At 42.0% G+C, this 27,464-nt stretch overlaps 1 protein-coding gene across 2 annotated transcripts in view; it reads left to right on the top strand.

Annotated features, from left to right (window-relative positions):
• LOC108387708 (dynein axonemal heavy chain 9) overlaps positions 1-27,464 on the top strand; it is an 890,975-nt gene that overhangs the window by 52,237 nt on the left and 811,274 nt on the right. For both annotated transcript variants that reach the window (XM_073234761.1, XM_073234762.1), the window contains exons 17-23: positions 1,287-1,483; positions 1,577-2,001; positions 12,662-12,884; positions 13,519-13,685; positions 20,414-21,284; positions 23,751-23,881; positions 24,195-24,321. In XM_073234761.1, the coding sequence (XP_073090862.1) occupies positions 1,287-1,483; positions 1,577-2,001; positions 12,662-12,884; positions 13,519-13,685; positions 20,414-21,284; positions 23,751-23,881; positions 24,195-24,321 (2,141 nt within the window). The remainder of the gene's footprint in view (positions 1-1,286; positions 1,484-1,576; positions 2,002-12,661; positions 12,885-13,518; positions 13,686-20,413; positions 21,285-23,750; positions 23,882-24,194; positions 24,322-27,464) is intronic.

Here is a 27,464-nt window from a genome sequence, read left to right as displayed (position 1 = left end):
ACAAAATAGGATACATGATCCCTACGTTTTGAAAGCAAGACCCTAGTCTTACATATCTTTGAGGATCCCAGGTTTTTTAGTTAGGGAGAATGGCTAAATTCTGATAACAAAAACTCCATCTGTACTGTGGCTTAAATGACAAAGACCTCTATCTTGCAAGTGCTGGTCTAAGCTTCCTGCCGTCCTGCCATTCTCCAGGGCCTCCTCTTCATTTCTGTGGTTGAGCTGGGTCACTGCCACATCTGGGCTCAAGCCTGTGACAGTGGGAAAGAGAGAGCGTAGGGGAGGGGAGGCCGCCGCCTCAGTGGCCCTGGCCCGGAAATGGCACCAGTCACTTCCTCCCACATTCCAGTGGTGGGGGAGTCATGTTACCACCCCAAACTGCAGGGAGGGTGGGGGAAGGCGGCCACATACCCAGTCAAAACTCTATTTCTGGGGAAGGAGGGAATAATGAATTTCAATGCATAGTCTCTGCTGCCCACAGTATCCAGCAAATAACAGTCTCCTAAATATTTCTACAGTCAAAAAGATACACAGAAATAAGTAGTCACTGATAAAAGTTTAAGCATTAATCTTGTCCTTGGAACATGTTGCCCCATGTTATATTTTGACTTAAATTTAGCAAGTTAGTCTAGTAAGCAATGAGGGATTTATTAATTATTGATACCATTTTTAAAATGTTCATCACTTCAGGACTACCGAATTAAAAAAGGTTGTGTTTTCATAGAAAAGGAGCTGAACAGGCAGGATTATAACTTCTCTTTCCTTTTCCTGCCTAGTAACCACAGACAAGCATACCGCTGTTCACCTAGGGAGTGCCAGTGGGAGTGCATGGTTTGTGCCTAGGAAGAGATCAGCTGCTCCCAAGAAATTGGCTTTGTAAAATCAACCTGTTTTCAACCCAAGGCTCTACTGTGTGCTCTGGCACCCCCTGGCTCTGCCCAACCCAGGAGGCCTTCGGAATGTGGAAGGGGACTGGCTTGTGTTGATCAGTCACTGGGATATGCTCTCTGAGGACAAGGAGAGTAAATGTCCTGCGATGCCCGGGACAGCCCTGTACAAGAGTTGGCCTGTTTAAAATGTCAGGGGTTCCCCTGTTGATAAACACTGCAAGACTGTCACCCTCACGTTTCCTGGGCTGTTAGCAAATTTTACATTTCCATTTTCCTATACCCAAACAACTTATCTCTAAAGAAAAGGAATGCACTGGGCATTTTTAAAATAGCATTGCAGTTTGCTCATTGTACCCATTCTTCTTTGTTCCATTTGTTTTCCTTGTTTTACAGAATGTCGAGCAGGACTCACCCCAATATTCGAAGCACAGCTGAGCTTAGCAATCCCAGAATTAGTTTTCCATCCATCCCTGGAGTCTGGAGTGAAGGGTGGCTTCCACGACATTGTTGAGGGTCTTGTCGCCAGCATTTTTGGAATATCATCTTTGGTGCCACGGCTTTCCCCACAGAACGGCTCTCCCCACTATCAGGTACTGGATCTGTGACCATCCTGCCTTCCAGCCAGCTCTGGAACTTCTTGAGAAATGCGGGTGTAACCTACCTTCCGTTGTCTTGCTCCCCAGGTTGACGTGGAGGGCATGGCCCGTTTGGCCAGCATGAGGAGCACCCTCATGGAGAGGGTTCAGAGCATGATGGCCCTCTGCTGCAGCTATCGGAACACCTTCAGCCAGTATTCCTACCTCTACGTGGAGGACCCGAAGGAGGTCCTGAGTCAGTTCCTGTTGTATGGGCGTGTCCTCACACCCGAGGAAATTGAAGCCCATGCAGAAGATGGCATCCCAGAGAACCCTCCCCTCCTCCATCAATTTAAATCGCAGATCGACTCCTATGAAAAGCTCTATGAAGACGTGTGCAGGCTGGAGCCCATCAGGGTGTTTGAGAGCTGGATGAAAATTGATGTGCGACCCTTTAAAGCATCTCTACTGAATGTAATTAAGAAGTGGAGCCTCATGTTCAAGCAGCATCTTGTTGACTATGTCACCGACAGGTAATAGAGTTGTCCCAGCTTTCTTCCAGCATCCCAAGCTGCTGAGAACACCATGTTTTTAATTTTCTTTATATTTCCCTATAGGTTCATTAGTTAAATTAAAAATTAAAGCAGCTATTGGAGGTTCCAGGCTTCTGGACACCAGTGGAAACTTTCCTCCTGCCTTTACTTTGCTCACCAGATATTGCCTCTTTTTGTTTTATTTTCCATTTGGTGCCCAATGTGTGAAAGGCACCCAGTAAGTGGTAAATAATATTCTGTACACTCATAGCAGATCCAGCCTCCCCTCACAACTCTGACTGTGAAATCTCTTTAAGCCTGGGAAGCAGAAGGCATCTAACTGACCTCTTAGATTTTATTTCTACCACTTACTCCTTGTCTCAGATGATCCAGCCCAGCACCAGGCTCACCAGCCCAGAGCAACAGCCTCTGATAAATAATCAGTTTGGGCAGCAGTCCCCTGGTCACCTCACCTTCGCTTTGTCCCTGCGGATCTGCCACAGTCAGAATGTTGACTCCCATCCCTGCCCTGAATCTTGTGGGGAGCCTTGGTCTCTCTGTTCAGTGTTCAGCCTTTGATATGACAGCTGGTGTCCAGGGGAGCCGTCCTGTCCCCTCCCCTGCATTCAGTGCTGCTCTTGGTTAAGGTACAGCCTCCCTGCTCGGTGAACTAGAGCTGTGAGCAGAAGGAAAATGGCCAAGTCAGGTGTGTCTGTCTGCAAGCAACACCCCAAGAGACTTGCAAGACTGGTGGCCTACCCCTCCGGGCAACCCCAGAGAAGCATCACAGGGTGTTTTAAACGGGGCTTCCTAGGTGTTCTCTAAAAAGCCAGTTTTGCATGTTCACAGAAACTTTTGCTCCCCGAGGAGCTGAGAGGCAAGGAGCAGAAGCCCTGGTGGGTATGGGGGCAGCAGCAGAGGTGCCCCCAGATAGAGCACCACTGAGAGCAGCAGCTGCTCTGGCTGTTCTTCACTGGTAGGTCAGATCATCCGGAGATGAGGGGCATGTTTCAGAATACAGGTTTTATTTTTATATAGGAGTGGCATGGCTAACAGAGAATCAGTAGGAGACGACTACCATTGAAAAGACAGTTTGTTACACTTGTAGATTCCAAGATGGAGTGTAAACCTGACATGGAGGGCCACACAGAGAAGCGCCAGGGTCCATCAGGAAGCAGAGGTGTGAGAGGGAAATGTGGGCAAGAGACTCCATTCTGGTTTCCATGGAGAAAATGGGCAAGACAGAGTGAGCAGATTTGGAACTGGCTTGTTTGAATCATTTCATCAGGCTCTGGGGCACAGTGGCTGTCCCTAGTTGTCTGGCATCTGGCCCCAGGGGGCTAGGGCAGGTGGCCATGGTCTGGATGTGGGCATTGGGTGGAGGAGATGGTTGGGGATTTGGACTCTGGGTTGACTGGCTTTCTCACGAAAAGCGTGCTCAAAGGCAAGTCCTTTCTATCCCTAGGAATTGGCTAGCCCCGGGAGGGACGGTCCCTTCAGCATCAGCAAGGCCCCAGATGTTTGGGCATCAGAACATATGGTTGGTACAGGGTGTAGTGACAGCAGCTGCCTTGTCTCTACCACGGAAGGCTTCACGGGATCTAACCATTTCACAGGATAAGCATGTTGTAGAGCAATTAGGAGGCCTGAGTCCTTGTCTGTCAACCCCTATTTCACTATCTCTGAAGGAAGGCAGGATGACAGGATTCCTCTAAGGTGCCTCTAGTGTTATCAGTTGGTGTTTCCATAAACTGAGTGCTTTGCTACACTTTGGGAGAATGTGTTACTGTGTTCTCAAGGATTAGAAAAAGTGGAAATAATGAGGACAATGAGAAACATTTATTATTGTCTGCTATGTGTCACATAATTATGTGATTCCCCCAACCCTTAATAGGTCAGGTGGAAGCCCCTCAATCCTGCCTCGCTTTACATCTATTACACTTAATTTACTGTCGGAAGCTCAGCCCTTCTTTATCAACTGTTCTTTTCAGCTTGGGCTGTTGTGATACTGTGATTTATAATAAGAAATATGTATTTGGTCTTCATCCCCATCTCTGGCACAGAGCTCCTAAAACCCTTGGAATTTCCTCAGTGGTTAGAGTGAGAAGTTGCTCTTTGTTATGTTAATGAGGTGACTTTTGGACCCATCTTAAGATGGAGGCAGGTTACCAGGAGGACAACCATGTGGTTAGAAGGTTGGGACTTGCAGTTCCACCCGCCTTGCTTTGGGGGAGCGGGGCACGGAAGGCCAATCAATTGCCACTGGCCAATTATCTAATCAATCTTTCTTATGTAATAAAGCCACCATAAAAACCAAAAGGATGGGGTCCAGAGAGCTTCCAAGTTGGTGAACATCTGGGGATGTGGGGAACATGGCAGACTCAGAGAGGGTTTGGAAGCTCTGCACCCTTTCTCCATACCTTGGCCCTATTAATCTCTTGTATCTGGCTGTTCTGAGTTCTGTCCTTTTATAATAAACCAGTAATCTAATGAGTAAATGGGTTTCCTGAGTTCTGTGAGCTGCTCTAGCAAATTAATAAAACTCAAGGAGGGGGTCATTGGAACCTCCCATCTATACTGTGCCAGTCAGAGGCTGAGATGGTAAGTTGGGCTGTGACGGGTATCTGACGGGAAGCAGTTTTATGAGACTGAGCCCCTACCCTGTGGGATCTGATACTACCAGATAGATAGTGTCAGAATTGAGTTGAATTGTAGGACACCCAGCTAGTGTGGGACAATTACCTGGTGGTGTGGGGAATGCTCCCCCACCCACAACACACACACACATTGGAACTGGAATTCGAATCCTAGTAGCCACCATAACAAAATGCCACAGACTGGGTGGCCTAGAAACCAGAAATTTATTTCTCCCAGTTCTGGAGGATGGGAAGCCCAAGATCAAGGTGCCTGTGGTTTGCTGCCTGTGGAGAGCTCTCCTGGCTTCCTCACTCTGTCCTCATGTGGCCTTTCCTCGGTGTCTCTGCACAGAGAGAGAGAGAGAGATCTCTTTCTTTTTCTCATAAGGCCACTAATCCCTTCTGAGGAGCCATCCTCATGACCTCATCTAACCCTAATTACCCCCCAAAGGTCCCACCTCCAAATGCCATACCATTAGGGGTTAGGGCTCCAACTTAGGAATCTGTGGGGCGCACACATATTAGGGCCATAACATCGTCTAAATTCTCATCCCTGTTCAGCTCTTCATGCCCTGATCTGGCTCACCCCCAACCTTGCCCTCACCAAGCCTTCCCACAGATCTCAGAATCTTTCATCAGCAAATGCCCACTGTTCCCTTCATCATCCCCCATCCTCCTCTTTCTCTAACTGAACCCTGGCTCGCTCTTGAGGATTCTGTGTTCCTTGCAGCCCTCCCCTGTAGGGCCTCATTTTCCCCTGTATCCCTCTGAGCCCTGGGCCTGGAGGCACTCCTACGGGTCCTTGCTTCTTCCAGACCATGTCTCCACCATCCTCCCTCAAAATCCCCAGCTTCCCTGGAGCAAGTTCTTCCAGACATCAGCAATTGCCGTGTGTCTTTGCTGCAGCTGCCTCCTGAGCTGTTAGCCATTCTTCCCCATCACTGCAGCTCTTACCATCTGGCTCAGCCTCCCTTCCCCATTCTTCTGCTGACAATCATCCCCAGGGAGCCAACATCCACATAGAGTCTCCATTGTCCCTGCTTCTTACTTTGCTGACTTCTCTCCCCAGTGCCCTTCCCCTCCTCCATAGCTCTGCTACCTCATTCCATGTTGTGCTCTCCATGGGTAGAGGAAAAGTTGCAGAAGTAATTTCTGTCCTTCAGAGCCTCAGGTTCTAGCATTCCATTCTCTGACCACCGCCTAGTATCCTTCCAGCTCACGTACTTGGCAACCCCGCCACATACTTTCTTCAGACCCATCAGGATCCCCAATCCATTGACCCTGATGCTTCTCATTGTGTCCTTGATGTTTTATTTTTTGGTCCCTAGTATAAATGAAATTTTTAAATCATGTTTTCTGTGGAAATGGAATTGACTTTTGTGTATTGATTTTGTATCAAGCAGTTGCTAAATTAACTTATTAACTCAAATAATTTGCATCCTTCTTTGGGCTTACCATGAATATAGTCATCATCTACACATTTATGATAGGTTTATTTCTTCCTCCTCAGTCTTTTTATAAAATGCATTTCATCGCTATTTTTTATCTTGCCACACTATCTAGGACTTCCAGTATAATGTTGAATAAAGTGGTGATGGCAAGTACCCTTGTTGTGCCCCAGTCTTAAAGGGGATACCTTCAACATTTCATTACTAAATATAACATTTGCCATGATTTTGTGTGTGTGTGTAGATTCTCTTTATCTGATTAAAGAAGTTCCCTTCTATTCCTAATTTGTTAAGAAGATTTAGCATAAATGGATATAGCATTTTACCAAGTGCTTTTTCTAGCTTCATTAAGATAATTCTGCTTTTTCCCTCAAAATGTTCAAATGGTGAATACATTATTTAATTTCTAATATTAAACCAACCAGGTGTTACTGTGATAAGCCCAACTATCTTTTCGAATATGTCCACTGGGTGATTTTGTTTGCAGATATTTTGTTAAGCATTAATAGGTTTATGTTTGCAGTTGAGATTGGCCTTCAATGTTCCTTCCTTATAAATGAGTTCCATAAAATGAGTTAGGACATAATCCTTCTTGCTTATTCTCTGGAAGAGTTGATGTAAGATTGAAATTCTCTGATCCTTGCATGTTTTATTTAAATCTCCTATTGGGCCTTCTGAGCTTGATATTTTCTTTGTGGCAAGAATTTTACCTATAATTTCTCTAATAGTTATAGGAGTTTTAGGTTTTCCATTCCTTAGTAGGCCATATTTGTCTAGGAACATACCCATTTCATGTAAACCTTTAAATTATTGTCATTAACTTTATAATATTCTCTTATCTCTTTAATCTCTATAGAATCTATGGTTATACTTCTTTTCTCATTTCTATTTGTTTTTATTTGTACTACTTTATTTGATCAATAGTGCCAGAGATTTATAGAAATTTATCTCATGAACTCATTGATCCTCTTTATTATAACTCAATTCCCATTGTAATTTATTCTCTTATGCTTATTATTTCCTTCTACTTTTTTAGATTTGTTTTCTGTTCTTGGCTAACTTATGATTCTTTTTTTTATTAATTTTGAAACTTTGCCTTTTTTAATATAACTTTTAGTTATAAATTCCCTTTTTTTATTTGAGGTATCACTGATCAACAATCTTATATTGGTGTCAAGTATAAATTCCCTTTTAAGTACAATTTTACCTATATCTCACAAGTCTTAACATGTAATATTTTTATTATAATTTAGTTCTAAAACAGTTTTAACATCCATTATGATGAGTTTACATATAATTAAAACTTCCAAACATAGGGTTCTTCTAGTTATATTTCTGCTACTAATTTCTAACAATCACACTGTGGTCAGAGAATGTGATACATGTAGTAACAAGCTTCTGAAATTTGTTGAAGTTTGCTTTATACACTATCTAATGGTCAGTTTTTATAAATATTCTGCACACATTTGAATAGAATGTGTATTCTGTAGCTGCTGGGTCTAATGGTCTGTGCATGCCTATGTGATCAAATGTGTTAACTGTTTCATTCACATTCACTGTATCCTCACTGCCTCTTTTTGTCTGCTTAATTTATCAATTACTGTGATAACTGTGTTAAAAATTTCCACTTTGCTGGTAGACTGTTAATTTCTCCTTATATTTCTTCCACTTTTTGTCTCATTTATTTTAAGGTTATGTTCTGTGAACACGCAGAGTTTGATTCTTTCTATCTTCCTGGCAAACTGAAACTTTTAGCCATACATTAATCTTCTTTATCTCTAGCTAGATTTCTTGTGTTGAAGTCTGTTTTGTCTTGTTTTAATATGACTAAACCAATTTCCCTTGTATGATATTTGCCTAGTGTCTCTTATTTTACCTGTTGGCTTTCAACCTTCTTGTGCTTTTATATTAGGAGAGATTTTTATAAGCAGCATAGAACTGAATGTTTCATCTACCTCAATACTGACATTTTAACTGGATGTTCATCAACATGTCTTTTGCTATTTTTGGATCCATTTCTACCATTTTATTATATACTTTCCATTTGTTCTTTTTCTTTTAATTTTTTCCTTTCTTGCCTGCTTTTTTTTTTGTTTTTTTTTATTTTTCCTTTTTCTAACGCCATTTTCCTCCCTTCTGCTAATTTGGATGTTGTACTATTAAGGTCTCTGGTTCTTATGGTTCCCAGTGCTTTAATAAGCATCCTTAAAAGAAAGAAATTTATCAGCATTATTACTCTCTTCACAACCAATACAAAGACTTTAGAATAGTTTGAACTCAACTGTTCACTCCTAGAATTATATTCTGTCATTCCCAGTAATTTCAATTGCTCTCTAGTATTTAAACTCCACAAATTATAGTTTATTTTTATACACTCAGTGTTTATTTAAATTTACCTACATATTCACCAATATCTTTGCTCATTAAATCTTCCTACATCACAGAGCTCTTACCTGAGATCTGTCCATTAGAGGTTCCCTTAATAAGGGTCTACTGGTAGAACTCTCATGCTTTCTTTGTCTGAAAATGCATTTATTTTGACCTTGTTCTTGAAAAAAGTTTTTTAGAAGATAGAATTCTAGGACAACAGATATCTTCTTTATGTATTAAGGTATTATTCCACTGTGTCCTGGCTTCTATTTTTTCATTGCCTAGTCACATGTTAGTTTAATTCTTTTTTCCCTCCCTTGTTTTGTAGAAGTCTGTCTTTGCTCTGAAGCCATTTAACTACTTTTAAGGTTTTTTTTTTTTCCTTTTTGGCAATCTTCAGTTTCATGAAGAACCTATGTGAGGGTTTCTTTAAATTAATTTTGCCTGGAATTTGTTGCTTTTTTAATCTCACATTTGGAATCTTTTAGCAGTTCAAGAAAATTCTCCACTAGGATCTCTTCAAAGATTGTTTCTTGCCCATTCTCTCTCTTGTTTCCTCCTGGAGCCCTTACTACACTTATGCCAGATCTTTTCACTCCTTCATGTGTCTTCACAGTTTCCAGAGCTTTCAGTTTTTTGTCTATCTGCACTGCAGTTCGGAAAACTTCACTTTCTCCACATAGAGCAATCTAATTCTTTTAGATTTGTCTAAATCTCTTCTTTAAACCATTCACTGAGCTTTAAATTTTAATTATACTTTCCATTTTTAGATTTCTATTTGGTGATTTTATAATTTTGCTTGCTCATTTTTTACCCTCTTTTGTTCTTTGCTCAAATTTTAAGGCTTCTCTTTTATTTATTCATTTTTTAAGTTGGAGAACATGTTCATTAGATGATTTTAAGACAACTTCTGATGTGTCAACTTAAAAATTATTTGTTTCTTCATGCTGTAGATTCAAGGTAACATAAAGGAATACAGGAAATTATTAGCTTCTTTCTCCTGGAATTGTCCATCAACAAAGCACAGTATGATCATTTTTGCATTGCTAAAACACATATTAAAAGCTTTTCTATGCTTCCCTTCACAAAGTAATGCCATCACAGGCCATAATTTTCATGTTATCCACTTCAGTGAGTTTTGTCACTTGTTGGAATCCATCATTCAGACAAAGGTCACATGCTATCACTGGTTCTGGCATATTTGGAAAGCCTCAGAAATTGCTTCCATTCCTGACTCTGAGATAATGCTGAATTTAGACTTGAACTTAGTACTGAGTCAGGGGCAGGGTCTGTGACTTATTAAGGCTGTGTGGACTTATCTAGATTTCTAGAGTGATTCCTAAAGAAAGCATGTATGTCTAAACTGGCATATGGTGCTTAAAAGGATAAAGTTGTTTTTCTTAGTCTTGAATTGATGTCCGAGAAACTGCAGGAAGTTACTTTCTCCTGCTTTATGGGTCAGAAACGGTAAAGTGAAACACTCAAACAAGAAGTCGTTTGTCCTTTCAATATATGAAATATTGCTATTTTATATTCTGCATCTGAATTCCAGTATCTCAACTCTTCACAGGTTTCGTGTCTGTTTCTGCTAGCTCCTACTGATGGTGACTTCTTGTATGGGTTATAACTTTTGATTGTAAACCATGTTCCTTGGAATTTTATATGTGGAAATCCTTTGAAGATTAGATTCTAGTTTCATTCCTCCAGGAATGATTTGCTTTTGTTTCTACGAGTCATCCAGGGGATTCTTCCAATCCCAGACCACCTACACTTCAACTATCAGTGGCCCACCTAGTGCCCAGGGTAAAGAGGACAAGTTTCCCTACAGTCCCTTTCTGTGCAGTGTGTTTATTTCTTGTTCACTCTTGCTGTGTTGCAGCTTCCTATTAGCTTAGCCTACCCACCTTGTGTGGGCCCTCGGCTCAAGCAATCAAAATGGAAGTTCAAGGTCTTCATGGTGCAGTAGAAACCATTATATGAACACCAACTTAAAACCTTGCTTGGTTCTTGCTCTTGATACGTCTTCATCCTCTGGAGATTCCTTAATTTCATGCCCTGCTAGTGATGTATGATTTAAATGATTTTGAAATAGTTGCTGCTTATGCCTTCTAGTTGTTTGAGCAGGAGGGTTACTCGTCATCATGTACATCATACAGCTAGAATCTGAAGTCCGTCATTCCCCAGCTTACTCTACAGTCAGCCTTTTACTAGACCAGCCCACTGAAACCACTCATGTCAAGGTTGCTAACAGTTTTCACATGGCCACACCCTGTGGTCACGATCTGTCTTCATCTTCCTGTGTACCCCTCAGGAGGAGTTGGCATAGCTGATCATTCCCTCTTTCCCCGTTTCTCCCTGTGGCTTTCAGGATACCTCATGTTTCTTGTTTTCCTCCTGTCTCATTGGCTGTGCCATCTTGGTCTCCTTAGCTGGGCTTGTCTCTTCTAGACCTCCAAATATTAGAATTCCTGAAACCTTAATCCTGAACTTTCTTAGCTATCTATACTCATATTCCAAGTGACATCTAACCCAGCACTTGAAGGACATCTGTGTGATAACTACCAAATTTATACTTTCAGCCCCATCTCTCAGGAACTCTCCACTGACTAATAAATATCTCCCTGAAGTGTCTAGTGTCTGGGAGGCATCTTAAACCTCATGTGTTTAAAACCTGTTCCTCTTACCCTTCTCCCTCCACAAAAACTAGTCTTCCCCAATTCTTCCCCGTATCTTTTTAAATGGTACCATTGTTCACCTCACTGCCTGGGGCCACTATTGATCTCTCTTGTTTCCTCACATCTCTCCCCTAATCCATCAGTGGGTCCTATAGGCTCTACATGCAAAATTATCCTGAATCTGACCACTCCTCAGGTCCACCAGCCAGGTCAAAGTCGATTATTTTCTGTCACATGGACAATGATTATAGTCCCTGAAGCTCTCCTGGCTTCCATTCTTGTCTCCCAACCAGCAAAGCCAGCACCACCATCTTCATTACCACCTCCCACTAAAACACGTTCTCCTCCAGCTGCAGATCTTTTGCTCAGAATGAAATCTGGAGTGTTTATCATGGCCACTAAGGCCCTGCCATGTCTGGCCCCTTGCTAACTCTCTGCCCTATTCTCCCTCCATTTTTTCCCCATCTGCGACATTGACTTTTCCCCTTTTCCTCAAACAAGTCAACTGAATCCAGGTTCTGTGCCTTCCCTCATACTGTTCCCTCTACCTGAAAACTCTTCTATTTCTCTCTGTGGCTCCTTCCTTCCTTCATACCACTTATGTTTCTGCTCAAAAACCACCTCAATAGAAAGGCCTTTACTAACCACTCCAGAGAGAATAGAGCCATCCTAAATAGTCTCTACCCATTTATAGTTCTCATCACTACCTGAAACTGTTCGGCCCATTCCATACACTTGTTTCCTATTTATTTTTCCCACTAAGAGGTAAGTTTCAAAAGGGCAGAGCCTTTTTTTATCCTATTTATTCTCTCCTCAGGACCTGCAAGCATGTTAGGGCTCATGTGTTAGACATATTAATTTTTTTCTCATATCATGTAATCAATAATAAATATATCTGAATTAAAGACAACTCTCGCAATAACCAGTGGACAGAAATGATTTCTCCAATCTTATTGGTGAGGAAACAGGCTCAGAGATGTTAAATGACTTGGCCATGATTACACATACAACCTGAGTGTGTATGATTTTAGACGCCACAGTATTTTTGTGATTTATAGTTCTTTTGAAAATTTCAAAAAAACATTACAAGAAACATTGCAAAACAGTACCAAAGTTCCCTTTCTGTGCAGTGGATTTTTATTTATTTATTTGATTCATTTATTTACTTTTACCTTCACTCAGATTTCCCAAATGGTAACATCTTGCATAACCACAGTACAGTCAAGATCAGAAAGTTAATATTGATGTACTAGTAACTAACCTACAGACCTTGTTCACATTTCTCCAGCTGTCCTACTAATATGTCGTGTCTCCAGAGTCTCCATCAAAGTGTCCATCTTTGTCTTCATGACTCTGACACTTCTGAAAAGGCTCATATTCTTACCATCAGTGTACAGTCTACGCAGAGAGCTGTGCACATGGAAGGTTCTTATATGGAAGCAATAGCTATATTTTTGGGGCAATAAATAAATCTGTTTTTTGGGGAGAGGCAGGAGAGTGGCTCCTCATGTTCTGTTTGTGTTTTGCTTAGCTTGGCCGACCTTGAAGTGTTCATAAAAAATAGTGAGAGTGGCTTGCTCAAGGAAGTTGAAAAAGGTGATTTTAATGGATTGGTTGAGATTATGGGACACCTTATGGCTCTTAAAGAACGGCAGGGCAGCACTGATGAGATGTTTGAGCCCTTAAAGCAAACTATTGAATTGCTGAAGACCTATGGACAAGAATTGCCAAAAACGGTGTTTAAGCAGCTGGAGGTCAGTGCAAAATTTGTTTTCCTAATAAAAGAAAGAGTGGGGGAGTTTCAGGATTTCAGAGTCAGTTGAGGTGGATTGAAATAAATGAGAAACAGGGTTTAGCAATTGCCCAAGGCCCATATTTTAGAACAGTATGCGTAAGGTATGTGTCATATCTAGCACATGGTGGAAACTCAATAAATATGAAACACTGTAATTCTGGAGGATATATGGGAGAATTGATGTGGACAAAGTGTGTCGGAGTTTTTTTTCCAGAATTAAGGGTGAATGAATTATTTTCATTCAGAGGAGAAAAGAACAGATCTGAGGAGTGTTAAGGTGGTCTAAGAGGAAGTGTGGGGCGTTACAGAAAATAACCAAGTATTCTTGGAAAATATAGAAAGGGAAAGGGTTACTAGGTCAGAGGCTGAGGGCAAGAAGGATAGTGTTGAGCCCAAAGTAGGTGATCGTCTATAGAACAACTGACTAGGGAGGTAAGTCAAGGAAGGGGAGTTGTTGAGAATGGACAAATGTTACCACGGAGTTGCAGCAGGTGTTGTAGCAGATGTTAGGATATCTGGGGTCTGTCAATTTCAGGACTGTGATGAAAGGAGGGAACAATGTGGGTCTGACCACACTGAGGTGTCTGTTGCAGGAGCTGCCTGAGAAATGGAACAACATAAAAAAGATGGCCATTACTGTGAGGCAGCAGGTGGCCCCACTGCAAGCGAATGAAGTGAGCATCCTCCGCCAGAGGTGCACAGCCTTTGATGCCGAACAGCAGTGGTTCTGCGAGCGATTCCACCAAGAAGCTCCCTTCAAGTATGAATCAGTCACCACCACTGCCTCCTTACCTATAAACATGGCACCTTTGAGTCACTGACTGTCTTTCTGTTGAGTTTGTGTTCTTTTAGCAGGTTAAGACTAGTTAACAATCTTCCCTCCCTTTAGGGTTAGGATGTGGGGCTCAACTGGACAGCATCCTCTCAGGGCCTGCATGAGATGACCACAGGTTGTGCAAACAAAAGACCTTGCCTTCAAAAGTCTAGTAACTTCTGTGTCTCCAGGTCTATAAAGGGATTGTATGTGGTATAATTATAAGGTTTTCACTAAACTGTTGGTATTCTAAATTCTCAAAAACTCTTTTTCTTTTATGACTGATAGAATTTTAAAATACTTTTGGAAGGCATTTTGGTAGCCTAAATTAGGAAGGATTCGAGGTGAAGGATTTACTTCTTTCATAGCTTAGTAATGCTCAGACACCTGCCTACTTGTGATTAAGGGGTCTTTACATAAAACAACTATAGGATGGGCAACACCATTCACATGTGTGCACATTGTGCATGCACACATAGGTTCCATTCTCTGAGGTTTCCTCCCTAAGTGGGGAAGTCTGCTAGGGTCTGCTTCTGGTCTACTGCTCAGCATCAGAGGCTCTGAAATACTACATTGGGAGGTACATGTTAAAGCAACAAATGAAAAAAACAAAAATCGCAACTCTACTGAAAGAAAATAGAGCATAATGATTAAGTATATGGACTCTGGACTCAGGCTGTCTAGTGTCTAATCTCAGGCTTAATGCCCATGTCAGGAAGCCACTCAATATGTCTGTGCTTCAGTTTCCTTGTCTGTAAAATAGGGTTAAAAATAGCATGCACTGCATAGGGTTGCTGATAGGATTAAAGCAATACCCTTTCCAAGTGTTTAGCATTGTATCTGGCACTAGGGTGACCAACCTTCTTGTTTTTCCCTTGACTGTTCCCATGTTACCACTGAAAGGTCACACATCTAGGGAAGTCCCTCTGTACCAGGCACATCAGAGTTGTTGGTCACCCAACCTAGCCCACAGTTAAGGGTCTACTTATTCTTACTGAATAATGTTCACCAAACATTTATTAAACAGCTACTCTCCCCAAGTATTATACTTGGGGCTAGAGAGAACAAAATGAGTATGTTGAGAGTAAGGGAAGGGCAGATTTGTAAAACTGCAAAAGATGTATATAGACAGATAAAACACAGGACTCTGAAGCAGTGTGCTACCATTTCGGCTGGACATTAGAACCACCCAGGGAGCTCTTAAAACTTCCAATGTCCAGTCTGCCCCACAGACCAACTATATCAGATTTTCTGGGGGTAAGACCTGGCATCAGTAGTTTGTAAAGCTCCCCAGGTGTTTCCAGCATGCAGCCAAGTTTGAGATTGCTGCCCTGGAGGGAAGTAACTGCTTCTCTTCCCAGCAGTCAAACCAGGACGTTAAAACTGAGTCTGTCTCCCTCTAGAATAATTGCCTTAGTAGCTATGCCCTCATTCCTAAGAAACATCTATTGTTCAAAACACTTGTGGAACTCCTTTTGGAACTATCAGACTTTGAAGCACATTGTTTTGACTCTCCTTTTGGGCATGCCTTTGAATTTTTAAAATTCAACACTGGTAGAGTGAAAGCTGTTGAGGGAGGTAGGATATCAAGCTGAGTAATACTGCTTAGTGTTAACAATCACACCATGGCAGCAGCCGTAAAAGTAATGATACTAATAACCTTGACATTAGTCTGTCTTAAGACTGTCTCTTAAGAAAATTTCAAAGAAGGAATTCCCAAGATGGTTTGGTGAAATGGCTTCCCAAACAGGCTTCTGAGATTGGTTGAAAGGACAATACTCATTTGCTAGTCATCTCATGGAAATCTGGCATTCCTCCTTCATGGTTACATTGTGTACGTGTATTGATTGGCTGTTGTTTTTTGATTTAGTGGCTGCACTATTTTTTTTCTCTTTCTTAGCACTTTATCTGCTGGCTATGAGGATATCACTCCCCTTAGCTGGGTTTTCCAAATTCACATCTGTTAATTTGACATGCAGACAAATCTTTGGAAGAGAATGCTTTGAAAAGAACTGCTCACAGCAGTGTGGAAATCCAAACATTACTCCAATTTCGATGTATTTCTCTTCTCAAGAAAACCTTCAGAACTAGAGCAGAATTGTGGATTTACTGATGAAGGAATCTTCATGGGTGTCAATTCATTTTGTTTTGTTTATTAGTTTGGTGTGTGTGAATGTGTGTGTTTAAAATGTTTAGGTACAGTGAGTAGCAAATGAGTTTAGTTCTGGTTCCTTCACTTTGAGATCATTGACGAATTTCTAAAATGCAGCCTGTGGTGAATTCCTCGATGCATGCAAGTGTCTATTCCTGATTAGACTACAGGTTAAGCTCCCATTTATCTTGTCTTTGAGGAAGAAAAAGAAATAAAGTGTCTCATTAGGCCCTTGCAGTCTGACAGGTGCTGGGTGATGTCACATTGCTTGGGTTGAGGTTCTTCATGTCCAAGTCACGTTTTACTTCCTCTTTTAATCCTAAACTCTCAGCTGTGTCAGCATATTCCTAGTTGAGCTCTTTCACTTCACAGTAACTGGCTAAATCATCATACTCAGATTCAAGGGCTTTCTAGAACTCTTAAAATTGGAGACTAATTCTCCTCTTTGAGTGAAAGGGATGTTCTGTGCTTCCAGCAGCACTCTCTTGTTCAGTCTTCCTGACCATAGGAATGATTCCAGGACATCTTATCCATCTCAAGACCAAGGTAACTCAGGGGTTTCTTAGCCAAAGCATTTGACCCCTGCAGGCTCCAGCTTAATGGGGAACATTAGTGGTTTTAGTTGGCTGGCAACCAGATTCTGTCAATAGCTGGGGGGCCTTCTTTAAGACCTCTTCCCATTGGGTACTATCCCGCATGATGACTAGAGAAAGCAAGGCTTTCCAAATAGCCCACAGAGCACACAGGAGGGAAGAAGGACCTCTGTCTCACTTGGACAGTGTCTACCATCTCTTCAATCACTGGAGAAAAAAGCAACATGGGTTATTAAATCTCCCAGGGACATATCTATAGTTCATTAGACTAGTTTTAGACTAGTTTAGCTTGACCCTGTTCTTCCAGCTAATTTGACTCATTCACATGATTCAGGCTTCCATGGAACAAAAGAGGCTGTGGTCTCAACAGTGGAGTCAGCAAAAATGATGTAAGGGCTAGGATTTTAAAGTAATACACAGTCCCTGACTTCAAGGACTTACAGCCTCAGGACAGTTTCAAAAATGAGTAAGTGGTCATGTTCACTGGATGCCAACTTCAACCCCCACTGGGAGGCAGTTCACACCCCCTAGAAGAGGGTGCTGGAGCCATCTTGAGAATTAGCCACTTGTTCTCTGTCTTCCATTTTGGACAAGTCATTGGAAGGGACTGTTCCACTGCTCACACAGATGGGGGCCACAGGATGGGAAGAGCTGAAAGAACACAAGTTCAGATCAGATGTGCTGAGTTGTACAGTACCTGTGGGGTATCAAGCAGAGGTGTGTCATCATTCATTGTATACATGTATGGTGCTTAGGTTAACCTTTACCAGTTACTAGCTTCCCACAAAACAATTTAAGTCTAGGTCAGGCTGGCATCAGTCATTTTTCCAAGATCACATGCGTGAACACACTATTTCCATCTCTCTTAAATATGGTTTTCATCCAGACTTTCCAGACATTTCTCTTTTAGATTAAAATACTTTTGCATTATTATTTCAATTTCAAAGACTTAGTACACCCTTTTCCCTCCTATTACTTTCTTGTTTTCGTACTGTATTGCTCCCCTGGGTTTAGAGAACCACTTGTAGTTTATTAGGCACATTAATCAGGTCTGTGGCTATCCTGACAATTCACACTACAGTGTTTAAATGGGAAAAATGTTACCTGCCCTCATGTCCAGAAGTCCTTTTCACTACTTAGGCTGAATTAACTTTTATGTGTGCTTAGCTGCAGGAAATTACTGTCCACAAATTTAAACTATAAACAAAAACTATGCCACAGGGTAGATGAAGTTTGGGATAGGTTTGACAAATGCTCACCTCTTACAAATATTTGAGGAACCAATATTGATTTAAGGATGTTCATATGTGGTGAGGAAGGAATGGTTAGGAAGATCATTTGTCTTCTTCTGTGTGCACCCCCAAAACTCTAATAGTGCATATCTTACCTATTAAGTTATTCTTGAATTTTATTCCATTAATATATTAAACAGCATGTGGGCTACTAGAATTTGTCTAGTCAATCTTGTGCTAATACCAAGAGGCTAAATTCACTGCAGTCAAGATAAAAAGTAGAACCTACACAGTGAAAATTAGTCTCTGGAAATTAAGAATAAGCAGGACCATTCAGGTATGGTGATCTTCCCTGCTGGACCGCTTGCCTTGAGGATGTTACATTTCTTTCCTTCTAGTTCTTTCTCCACTGTTCTCATGGGGGAGAGGGTTCCTTGCCTATATAGATGAAGGGCCCTCTTCAGTTCTGTCATCTCCAAACTCATATTCTGTTCTGAGACAGCTGGCCGCTGGAGAACAGTGAAGACGTGCACTGTTGTTCAGCCTCATTCCTGTGAGGAGTAAATCCACCACCATAACACAAGGGCCAAAAACTATTTAGATTGGACAAGCGGAATCAAACATAGCAAGCATCAAAGTTAATCTGACACTAATTTAATGGTATGCATAACTGTTATTGTGTTGCATGGCAATTAGGCTTAAGTGGTGAGCAGTTCAGGTAAATGACTTTAATTAGGATCACTTTCCATCCATCAAGTCCAATATTTCCAAAGAGGAGTGAGAGAAGAGGCAGTTCAAGAAAGGGAATTTGTATGCCGTCCTTTTCCTTTCTCCCCTCCCCTCTCCCCCACATCCCCCCAGCCAATACACACATACAGATACGCACACTCAGTTGGAGGAAATGGCCAGTTCTCTAGTCATTCATGTCCTCTCAACTTTCCCCTTGAGGATGGACCCTGGGATGCCCTATTCTGATTTTAGAGGAACACAGTGTTCACACGTAAGTCGTGGTGTCCCCAGTACCTAACCCAAGCACATAGAAACAAGAAAACCTGAAAGAGGTGATGATGAAAAAGTGTAAAGAGAGATTGCAGAGGAAAATGAGAGGCTCCTTGAACACTGGGTTCTGCGTGCTCCTGGCCACAGAAACATTATCTGTGCATGTGGGTTCCTTTGTATGTAGAGTTCTTACATGGAGAGGCCATACCAGAAAAGCAGGTCTGAATGGGTTGACAGCATCGAGTAGGTTAATGCTGCTGAGCACCAGGAGCAGAGGACACCTGCCATACACGTTGGAGAAAAGAGGATGAGGGGGCGTGAATTGAAACTCTAAAGCTAGATGTAGTATTTATTGGGGCAAGTGCAGACCCAGGGGCCGCCCCAGGATGTAGGCAGAGCAGACCAGAGAGGGCAGAGGGGAGGCTGAGCACAGCCTGGAGAAGGGACTTAGATGAGGAGCCTGAGCTGAGGCACACAGTGAAGGAAACTGATGGTGACTGTGGAGTGCCTTGCTGAGGGCTTTGTGTTCTCCAAGGCTCCCAGCAGAGGTCCTCAGACTTGGAGGAAAGCACTGCAGGCCATCAGCATGAGTCTCACCACAGACAAGGACACCAGCAGAGCACATTGGAGTCATCCGGGGTGCTTGAAAACTGCCATTGCGCACACCCCAGCCCCAAATATTCTGATTTAATTGATCTGGGGAGCAGCCTGGGCATGGAGATTTTAAAGCTTTCAGAAGATTCTAATATGCAGCCAAGACTGAGAGCCACTGCTCAAGAGGAAGCAATGCCAGATGGGGTCAGTGCTGGACTTTTAAGTGCCAGCCCTCTCGCTTAAAGACGACTTCCCACTAGCAGCTCCTGGCAGGCTTTGGCTTTTAGCATCTGCGGTGCTCTTTTGTATCAAGTCGTCTGGAAGCCAGTGAGTGGCAGCGGAGTCTGAAGGGGGCTCAAACAAAGGGATGACTCCCCTCTACCCTGGATAAGGGGTTGGGGGAGGTGGAGGAGAAGGGGAGCATTTTTACCTTCTCAGAAGTGAAGAAAAGATCCAAGCAGGGAGTTCCTCTTGGAGTGTCTTCCCTCCAGTGGGTTGTGTTCACTCTACTCCAACCTGCCCTGCATATCTTTTCTTCCCAGGCTTTGGTGAAACTCACTGCTCTTTGCTCAAATACTAAGCGTTTGTGCTCAGCGAAATAGGCCAAGCAGAGAAAGACAAATACTATATGATTTCACTTACATGTACGATCTGAAAAGCAGAACAAAGAGACAAACAAAAAAACAGAAACAGACACATAGATATGGAAAACAAATAATGGTTGCCATAGAGGAGAGGAGTGCAGGGATGGGCAAAATAGTTGAAGGGAATTAAGAGGGATGAACTCCCAATTATAAATAAGTAAGTCATGGGGATGAAGAGTACAGCATAGGGAATATAGTCAATTATTTCATCATTTCATATGTTGACATTTGGTAACTACATTTATCATGATGAGCATTTTATAATGAATATAATTGTTGAAACACCATGTTGTACACCTGCAACCAATATAATATTATATGTCAACTTCACTCAACTAAAAATAAAAAGTAAATATTGGAGTTGGTAGTACTTTGGTGATCCTAGGAAATGGGCCTGTAGAGCAATAATATTACTAATAAGTGTGCTGTACTTACAAAGGAAACACATTGTGTCTTGTAGATTTGACAGCATTGACCCTTATCAAATGCTGGATGCCTGGCACACTAAGATCCAGCAGATGGAAATGACCATGGCCTCCACTGCCAAGTCTGCCAGCCTGTTTGAGGTTAGCGTTCCAGACTACAAGCAGCTAAAGCAGTGCAGGAAGGAGGTCTGCCAGCTGAAGGACCTCTGGGACACCGCTGGGGTGGTGACCTCCAGCATCCGTGCCTGGGAGACCACCATGTGGAGGGATATCAATGTGGAGGCCATGGACGTGGAGTGCAAGCGGTTTGCCAGGCACATCCGGAACCTTGACAAGGAAGTCAGGGCCTGGAATGCCTTCACGGGCCTGGAAAGCACTGTGCTGAACACTCTGACCTCGCTGAGGGCTGTGGCTGAGCTCCAGAATCCGGCCATCCGGTGGCGGCACTGGGGGCAGCTGATGCAGGCCACGGGTGTGAGCTTCACCGTGGGTGAGGGCACGACACTGGCACAGCTCCTGCAGCTCCAGCTGCACCACTTTGAGGACGAGGTCCGGGGCATTGTGGACAAAGCAGTGAAGGAGATGGGGATGGAGAAGACCTTGAAGGAGCTGCAAGCCACCTGGGCCAGCATGGAGTTCCAGTACGAGCCCCACCTGCGGACCAACGTCCCCCTGCTGTGGTCGGATGAAGGCCTCATTGAGGTCCTGGAGGATAACCAAGTGCAGCTTCAGAACCTGATGACGTCCAAGTATGTTGCTTTCTTCCTAGAGGAAGTGTTGGGCTGGCAGAGGAAGCTGTCCATAGCTGATGCTGTCATCGCTATCTGGTTTGATGTGCAGCGCACGTGGTCTCATCTGGAGAGTATATTCATTGGATCTGACGATATCCGGGCTCAGCTGCCCCAGGTACTTGCTAAGGAAACCCTGCCCTCTGTTTCCTTCCCGAGTCAAGGGAAGAGCACCCAGTTTCTTCGTCCTCTAAACCTTTCCTTCTCTGCTGCCTGCCTTGGCCTTACTCAACAAATGCTTGCTTCACGAGCCACCAAAACTCAGGCAGAGGAAAAGAAAGAAAGTGAAATGCACACCAGTCAGTTTGTCCCTGGATGGGTGGGCAAAAGAGAACCTGGATTCTAAAAAGCCCATGTACACAAGAGAAGAGAGAGAAAATATTTTGCTACTGCAGTTTGTGGTGAGCTGCTCATGGGTTGCCCCATCGATGATTACAATGCAGCTATTGATTGGCAGAGAGCACTGTTTCCAAGCATATTCACATTCCTTCTCAGCAGCAAGCTGTTCTGTAACCCTCTGGCCTGTGCCACATGGTAAATGGTAAATACCAGTCTTCAGCTAAATACAGAACATGGAATTTCTCTAAAATATGCGTCCTTCTCTTTGCTACCTTCCCTGTGGTTGATAGCTCTTTCTAATTAGTCCTAATTAACGTGCCATTAACTTAGCCCCTTCAGTGGATTCTAACTCATTAAAAGAATTTTTTTTTTGGCAGGCTTTCTCTGGCTCCCTTCTGCACAGCAAGGTCTTTGCTTCCAAATTAGTTTAATTCCAAATTGTCTAATGATGTCCAGGTCTTGCTAAAAAGTTTAAAGCACATTCCATCAAAACATTTTATTTTCCCAGTTCATCCCACAAAAGCATATTTAATGTAATAATACAGATTAAAGGTTGCACATTTGGAGTGGAAACTAACAGAAAACAATTCTGTCAGAGCTTTTGTAATTAGGCCAAATTGAATAAGCCAGGTTTTATTTATCTCCAGTGCTAGTGATTGAAGAAGAGCAGGTTTAATTATAAGGAGGTGAAGACATGGATGGAGGCTTTGGTAAAGACTTTAATGGAGGCATTTGAGGACTTTCAATGAAATACAATAAAGAATCAGTATCATTAACTGCTCAACAGTGCCACAAATGTGTGTGTAAAATATGTTAATATGTGTTTGTATTAACAAAATGATAATAGAGACAATCTCAAAACAAAATCAGTCATCTTACAACCTAATTAGTAACTATTTTCATTCATTAAGAATATTTCCCAATTTTTGTTTATGTATATACATATTTTTACATAATTGCTATTGGTGTAATTATAGTTCTCTCAATTCAGCTCTTTTTCATTTTAACATTTATGCCGGTATTTACAATACTTCTATAACCTTGATACCTTTTCCACCCGTAACTGGAGCCAAGTATCTCATTAGGGAATCGTAATTCACTTTACGTGGCCCTGTTAGTCTAAGTCTTCCTGGACAGGGGTGGATTACAGAGGTCTGGGGCAGACAGGGCCGGCAGCATGCTCCTGAGTCCGAATGCTGCCACTTGCAGCTATGGGGTTGTAAGAAAGTCACCCTCTCTGTGCCCTGGTTTCCTCCGATGTAAACTGAGACTAATACTAGTACCTCTTTCAGGGAGTCAATTAAAACAGTGCACAGAGCACATACCCTTGTAACTGTTGATATATAGTAATAATAATACCACAAACTCTAGGTACCAGGTATTGAGCTAAAGTGCTTTACATATGTTATTGTCAGAATCATTTCAACAACACTCTGGGGGGATGTGTGTTTGGGAAAAATGATGACATCTAACTCTGACATCACAAGTGCTGAGGAAAAATTTTGGTTGCCTAAACTTCTGTATGGACCCACAAATAATACTGGATCCACTATCTACCTGACTTAGGAGTTCTGTGTTTGATGCCAACATTTCTCAAAGTATGGTCCAGTGACCTCCAAGAGTCAAAAGTCGAGGTCAAAACTGTCTTAATAATAATGTTAAAATGTTATTTTCCCTTTAGACTTTCATTCTTCTATGAGCATACAGGGGAGTCTTTCAGAGGTTGCATGACATATGCTATCACAACACACTGAATGCAGAAGCAGAGAAGTGAATCTAGTCATCTCATTAAAGTCAGACATTAAAGAGATTTGCAATAAAGAAAGGAGAAGAAAAGGAACAATGCCATTTTTTTCTCTAAGTTATTTTGTTTGGGGGAATATAATTATTTTGAATAAAAGAACATGTTATGTTAACAATGAGCTTAATATTGTTACTTTTTAAATGAATTAACAAATATTTTTTAAATTTCTCAGCTTTAGCTGCTAATGTAGAAAACTGTATTGGTAGACAAAAGAAACACCTACATACAGAAAAGCTTTTCATACTCTCCAGTGTTTTTAAAAGGGTAAAGGGGTTTGAAGACAAAAATGTTTGAGAACTGCCATTGGAGACAAAAGGTATCTCTTTCTTAGCATCTTCAGACAACCTAAGAACAGGTTTCTGCTCCTGACTTGCCTCAGAAGGGGAGACTTTGGAACTGAGGGGGGTGGTAGTTAATGTTTTTCCACATTTTTATTTGCAGGATTCTAAAAGATTTGAAGGGATTGACGCTGACTTTAAGGAGCTAGCTTATGATGCTCAGAAAACTCCGAATGTAGTGGAAGCCACCACCAAAGCAGGTCTTTACGAAAAACTGGAAGATATTCAGAGCAGGTGATGGTCTGTTAGCTGCCCCCTCTTGTAATGCAGGAGATGATATTCCCTTCTCCCCATTCTGTCTCTGAGCTCCTGACCTATTTAACTGCCCAAGTGAAAGAGTGAGTACGTGTGTTTCTGTGTGTGCCTGGATTTGGTAATAGTGGGGTGTTCATTCTGATGGAAATGTATCAGCATTTATGTTTGCAATACCTATGTTTCTTGCACTTATTTCTGCATGTATTCCATATATTGTGTATGTTCACATCAAGGTCTGTGTATCTATGCACCTAGGCAAGCTTAATTAGGAATTCTGTGTCTGTGCCCTCAGATTGTACCTGTGTGAGAAAGCCCTGGCAGAGTACCTGGATACCAAAAGGCTTGCCTTCCCTAGGTTTTACTTTCTCTCTTCTTCTGATTTGTTAGACATCCTTTCCAACGGCACAGCTCCACAACAGGTAAGCTGAGGGAGCACCTGTAGAAATGTCCAGAAGGCCTCAGGAGCTCCCAGCGGGAGAGGTACGGGTTCCGCATGATGACTCCTCTCTCTGGCAGTGTTGCCAGAGTATCAGACCTGCATTGCCACCAGCATCATCCCTAACCTCAGAGCTGCTTCATCCCCCATCATGGCTTCCTGGGGGCCCTCCAGCCTATCAGGGGTGATGGCTCCCCAAAGTAGAACTGGAGAAGCATTTAGGATGGCAAAGGTGGAAAGAGCTAAGCTTTTACAGAGAATGCTGTTGATTTCATTATAAAGAGGGGTCCAGTGAACTGTGGTCCAAAGTTAGAGCTAAAATTCCCATTGGGAGATAAGCTTGGAAGTTGTCTTAACTGGACATTGGGTGGTTGTGGAAGGAGTGGATGTGAGCAGTCCAAACTTTTGGGTTCTAGCCCCTGGTTCTAGCCACTTGGGAACCATATAGTCTTTGATGTACCACTTCTCTTTGAAGAACTTTCCTCATCTGTGGAATGGGAGATGCCTACTGTGTTACAGGTTTTCAGAACATAGTAAAGTAACTAATTGAAGCACTCACTGTTATTATTTGGAGCTGTAGACAGTTGTTCTAACCTTGAGAGGGCAACAGAATTATCTGGAAGACTTGTAGGAATACAGATTCTTAGGGCCTGCCCCAAAGTCTCTGATTCAGTAAGTCTGGGTGGGGCTAAATAATTTGCATTTGTAAGGATTCCCCAAGCACTGCTGCTGGTCTCAGCACACACTTTGAAAACCACTGCTATGTATCAAAGGTCTGAACATCAGAAAAGCTGATGGGAGGGGAGCTATGGCATCCCTATTGAGGGTGCCTTTGGCTTTCATCCCTTCTCACCTGCCTTGCCTGGGGGTTTCAGCCCTGGGCAAGTTCATTATGGTTTCAGTGAGACCAAGAAATGACAACCTAGCGGTCTTGGGGTAAAAGGGCTTATACACGGCTTTACTCTCCCAGCAGTAGTTCAAGCACTAGAATTACATCCACATCCAGCAGTCTGCAGGTCCATAATCCTCCTTCATCTCTGCTTCTGACCAGAGCACCGGCCAGAAGTCTTTATATAGTGATTCAGTCAATAATAGCTCCTTGTGTACAGGTGTAGAAGCGGTAGCTTAGCAGCAGGCTGGTTCCATCATCAAGTAGTTTAGGTTCAGGTGAGGATCCTAGCTGTAGGATGTTCCATTTTCCCTACACCACTCTGCATCAATTCAAAGATATCTTTCTCATCTGCATCAAACTCCATGGACTAATATACCATAGGTTTTTAATACTGTTTTACCATTACAAATAACTGGCATTGAATAACTTTGAGGTTTGTATTGTTGGAGGTCTATCTTCCAGGTAAATTTCGAGAAGCCAGATTGCTGGGTCATAGGGTAAATGATGTGGTCTTGTTACATAATCCCCTCTATAGGAATTGCAGCCTTTTGTACCATCAGTAATGGATGAGACCTTCTCCAGCAGAGCCAAAAGATGGCACCCATGCATTAGTTTTCTGTCCTTGTCAGTGACTTTCTCACTTACTGAAATTATTTTTAGATTGTTGGTAAGTAATAAAGGGAGAGCTTTCTCTGTCTCTTTATCCCTGATAATTAAAGCCTCTCTTCTTTTTCCCCTATAGATTCAGTATTTACAAAGTAGCCCAGGCATGGTGGAGTTGAAATATTTATCACATTAGCATTCTGTTTCTGTAACTATGTGTTTATTAAGTCTATGTATAGGAGGGCCAAAGATCATTGTCAGACCTTTTATATCTTTTGTACATGAGGTACTCATTCTCAAATATATTATTTTATTTTTTTCTCACTTGGTTTGAGTAAATCTATGCGTAGTTGCCCCTTCCCTACGTCCCCAGAGATGAAGCATGGTAGAGTAATTCCCAATTCCTTCTATATCTGTGACTCTTTGTAGTTTTAACATGGGAGTGATTGAATATTGGGGGTTGGAATTCACAGCAATTTCCCCTCAAATCCCTGCAGACATAGCTCTGCTGTGTCTCACAGAAGACTTGTGCAGACTGCCTGCCTTTTAATTTAACCTTTCTGGGAAGCCTAATTTCTTTCTATTTGGATCTCTATGGAGATGAAAATTTCAATTAAATTTTTAGAAAAGATTTATGTTTACACATTTGCTTTATTTTGTTAATGTTCCCAAGATACGCTGAGGTTTTTTCCTATCTGAAAACCAGGGCTTTCATTATCTTAAAAAAGTTTTCTTTCAGTATGCTTTTAAGTAACATTTATATTCCATTTATCTGGACTTTTTTTTTCCTTCAGGTTCATCCTATTTCCATAAGTTGAAATTCTATTTTCTCTGCGCCACATATATTTCCTTCATATACTTGTACATATTTTTATCTCTTAGTCCTCCTCTTTGGCATTCTTCCACAGTTTCCCATGTTTATCCACCATGTTTAATTTTGGGTCACTTAGTCCTTCAGTATTGCTAATATTAGTATAGAACTACTGTGTTGCTTTATTTCTCCACCTCTACCAACTTATCTTTCAGCTCATATTTCATAAAGTTCATGTTTCTTGCATTTAATTGAAAACAGCACAGTGTGATATTTTCCTAACTACCCCTATTTCCTTTAGTAAAGCTTCTAATATATATGCTCATAATATAATGTAATAATAAAATCATGTATGTAAATAATTATATACTCTTGCTCTGTCACTTAAATCCTCTTTTAAGTTGCAGGTAGATCCAACATTAGTGGTGGTGGTTTTCTTTTTTTTTAAATTCACTATTTCTTCTTGGATAAAGAAAGACCCATGCCACCAAGATATTTGCCCCGAATCCCCATGGGTGGGATCTTCTTGAGCACCTTCACAGTTTACTTCATTACACTTTGAATTCTTCTCAAGCTCATAAGCCACAAACCTGGTTATTCTAAATTCAAGATCACAATTCAGGATCCCAGCAGCCTGAAGGATCTGGTATTTCTAAAAGCCCTACCAGAAGGCCAGTTTCTGTTTATTTCCTCTCCAAACTGCCCTTTCCCTCCCTTCAAGACTATAGTGTGGCTCTACCTAGCCTCCCTCCTAGAAGTCCTTCTCGGGGCATCCCTAAGGGGCTTGTACCGAGAGATACTGGGCTAGGGAGAAGCCCTG

The sequence above is a fragment of the Manis javanica genome, chromosome 4 (assembly GCF_040802235.1).
Source record: "Manis javanica isolate MJ-LG chromosome 4, MJ_LKY, whole genome shotgun sequence".
In the NCBI taxonomy this organism is placed as follows: Eukaryota; Metazoa; Chordata; class Mammalia; order Pholidota; family Manidae; genus Manis; species Manis javanica.
This window is presented reverse-complemented; position numbering and strand designations above follow the sequence as displayed.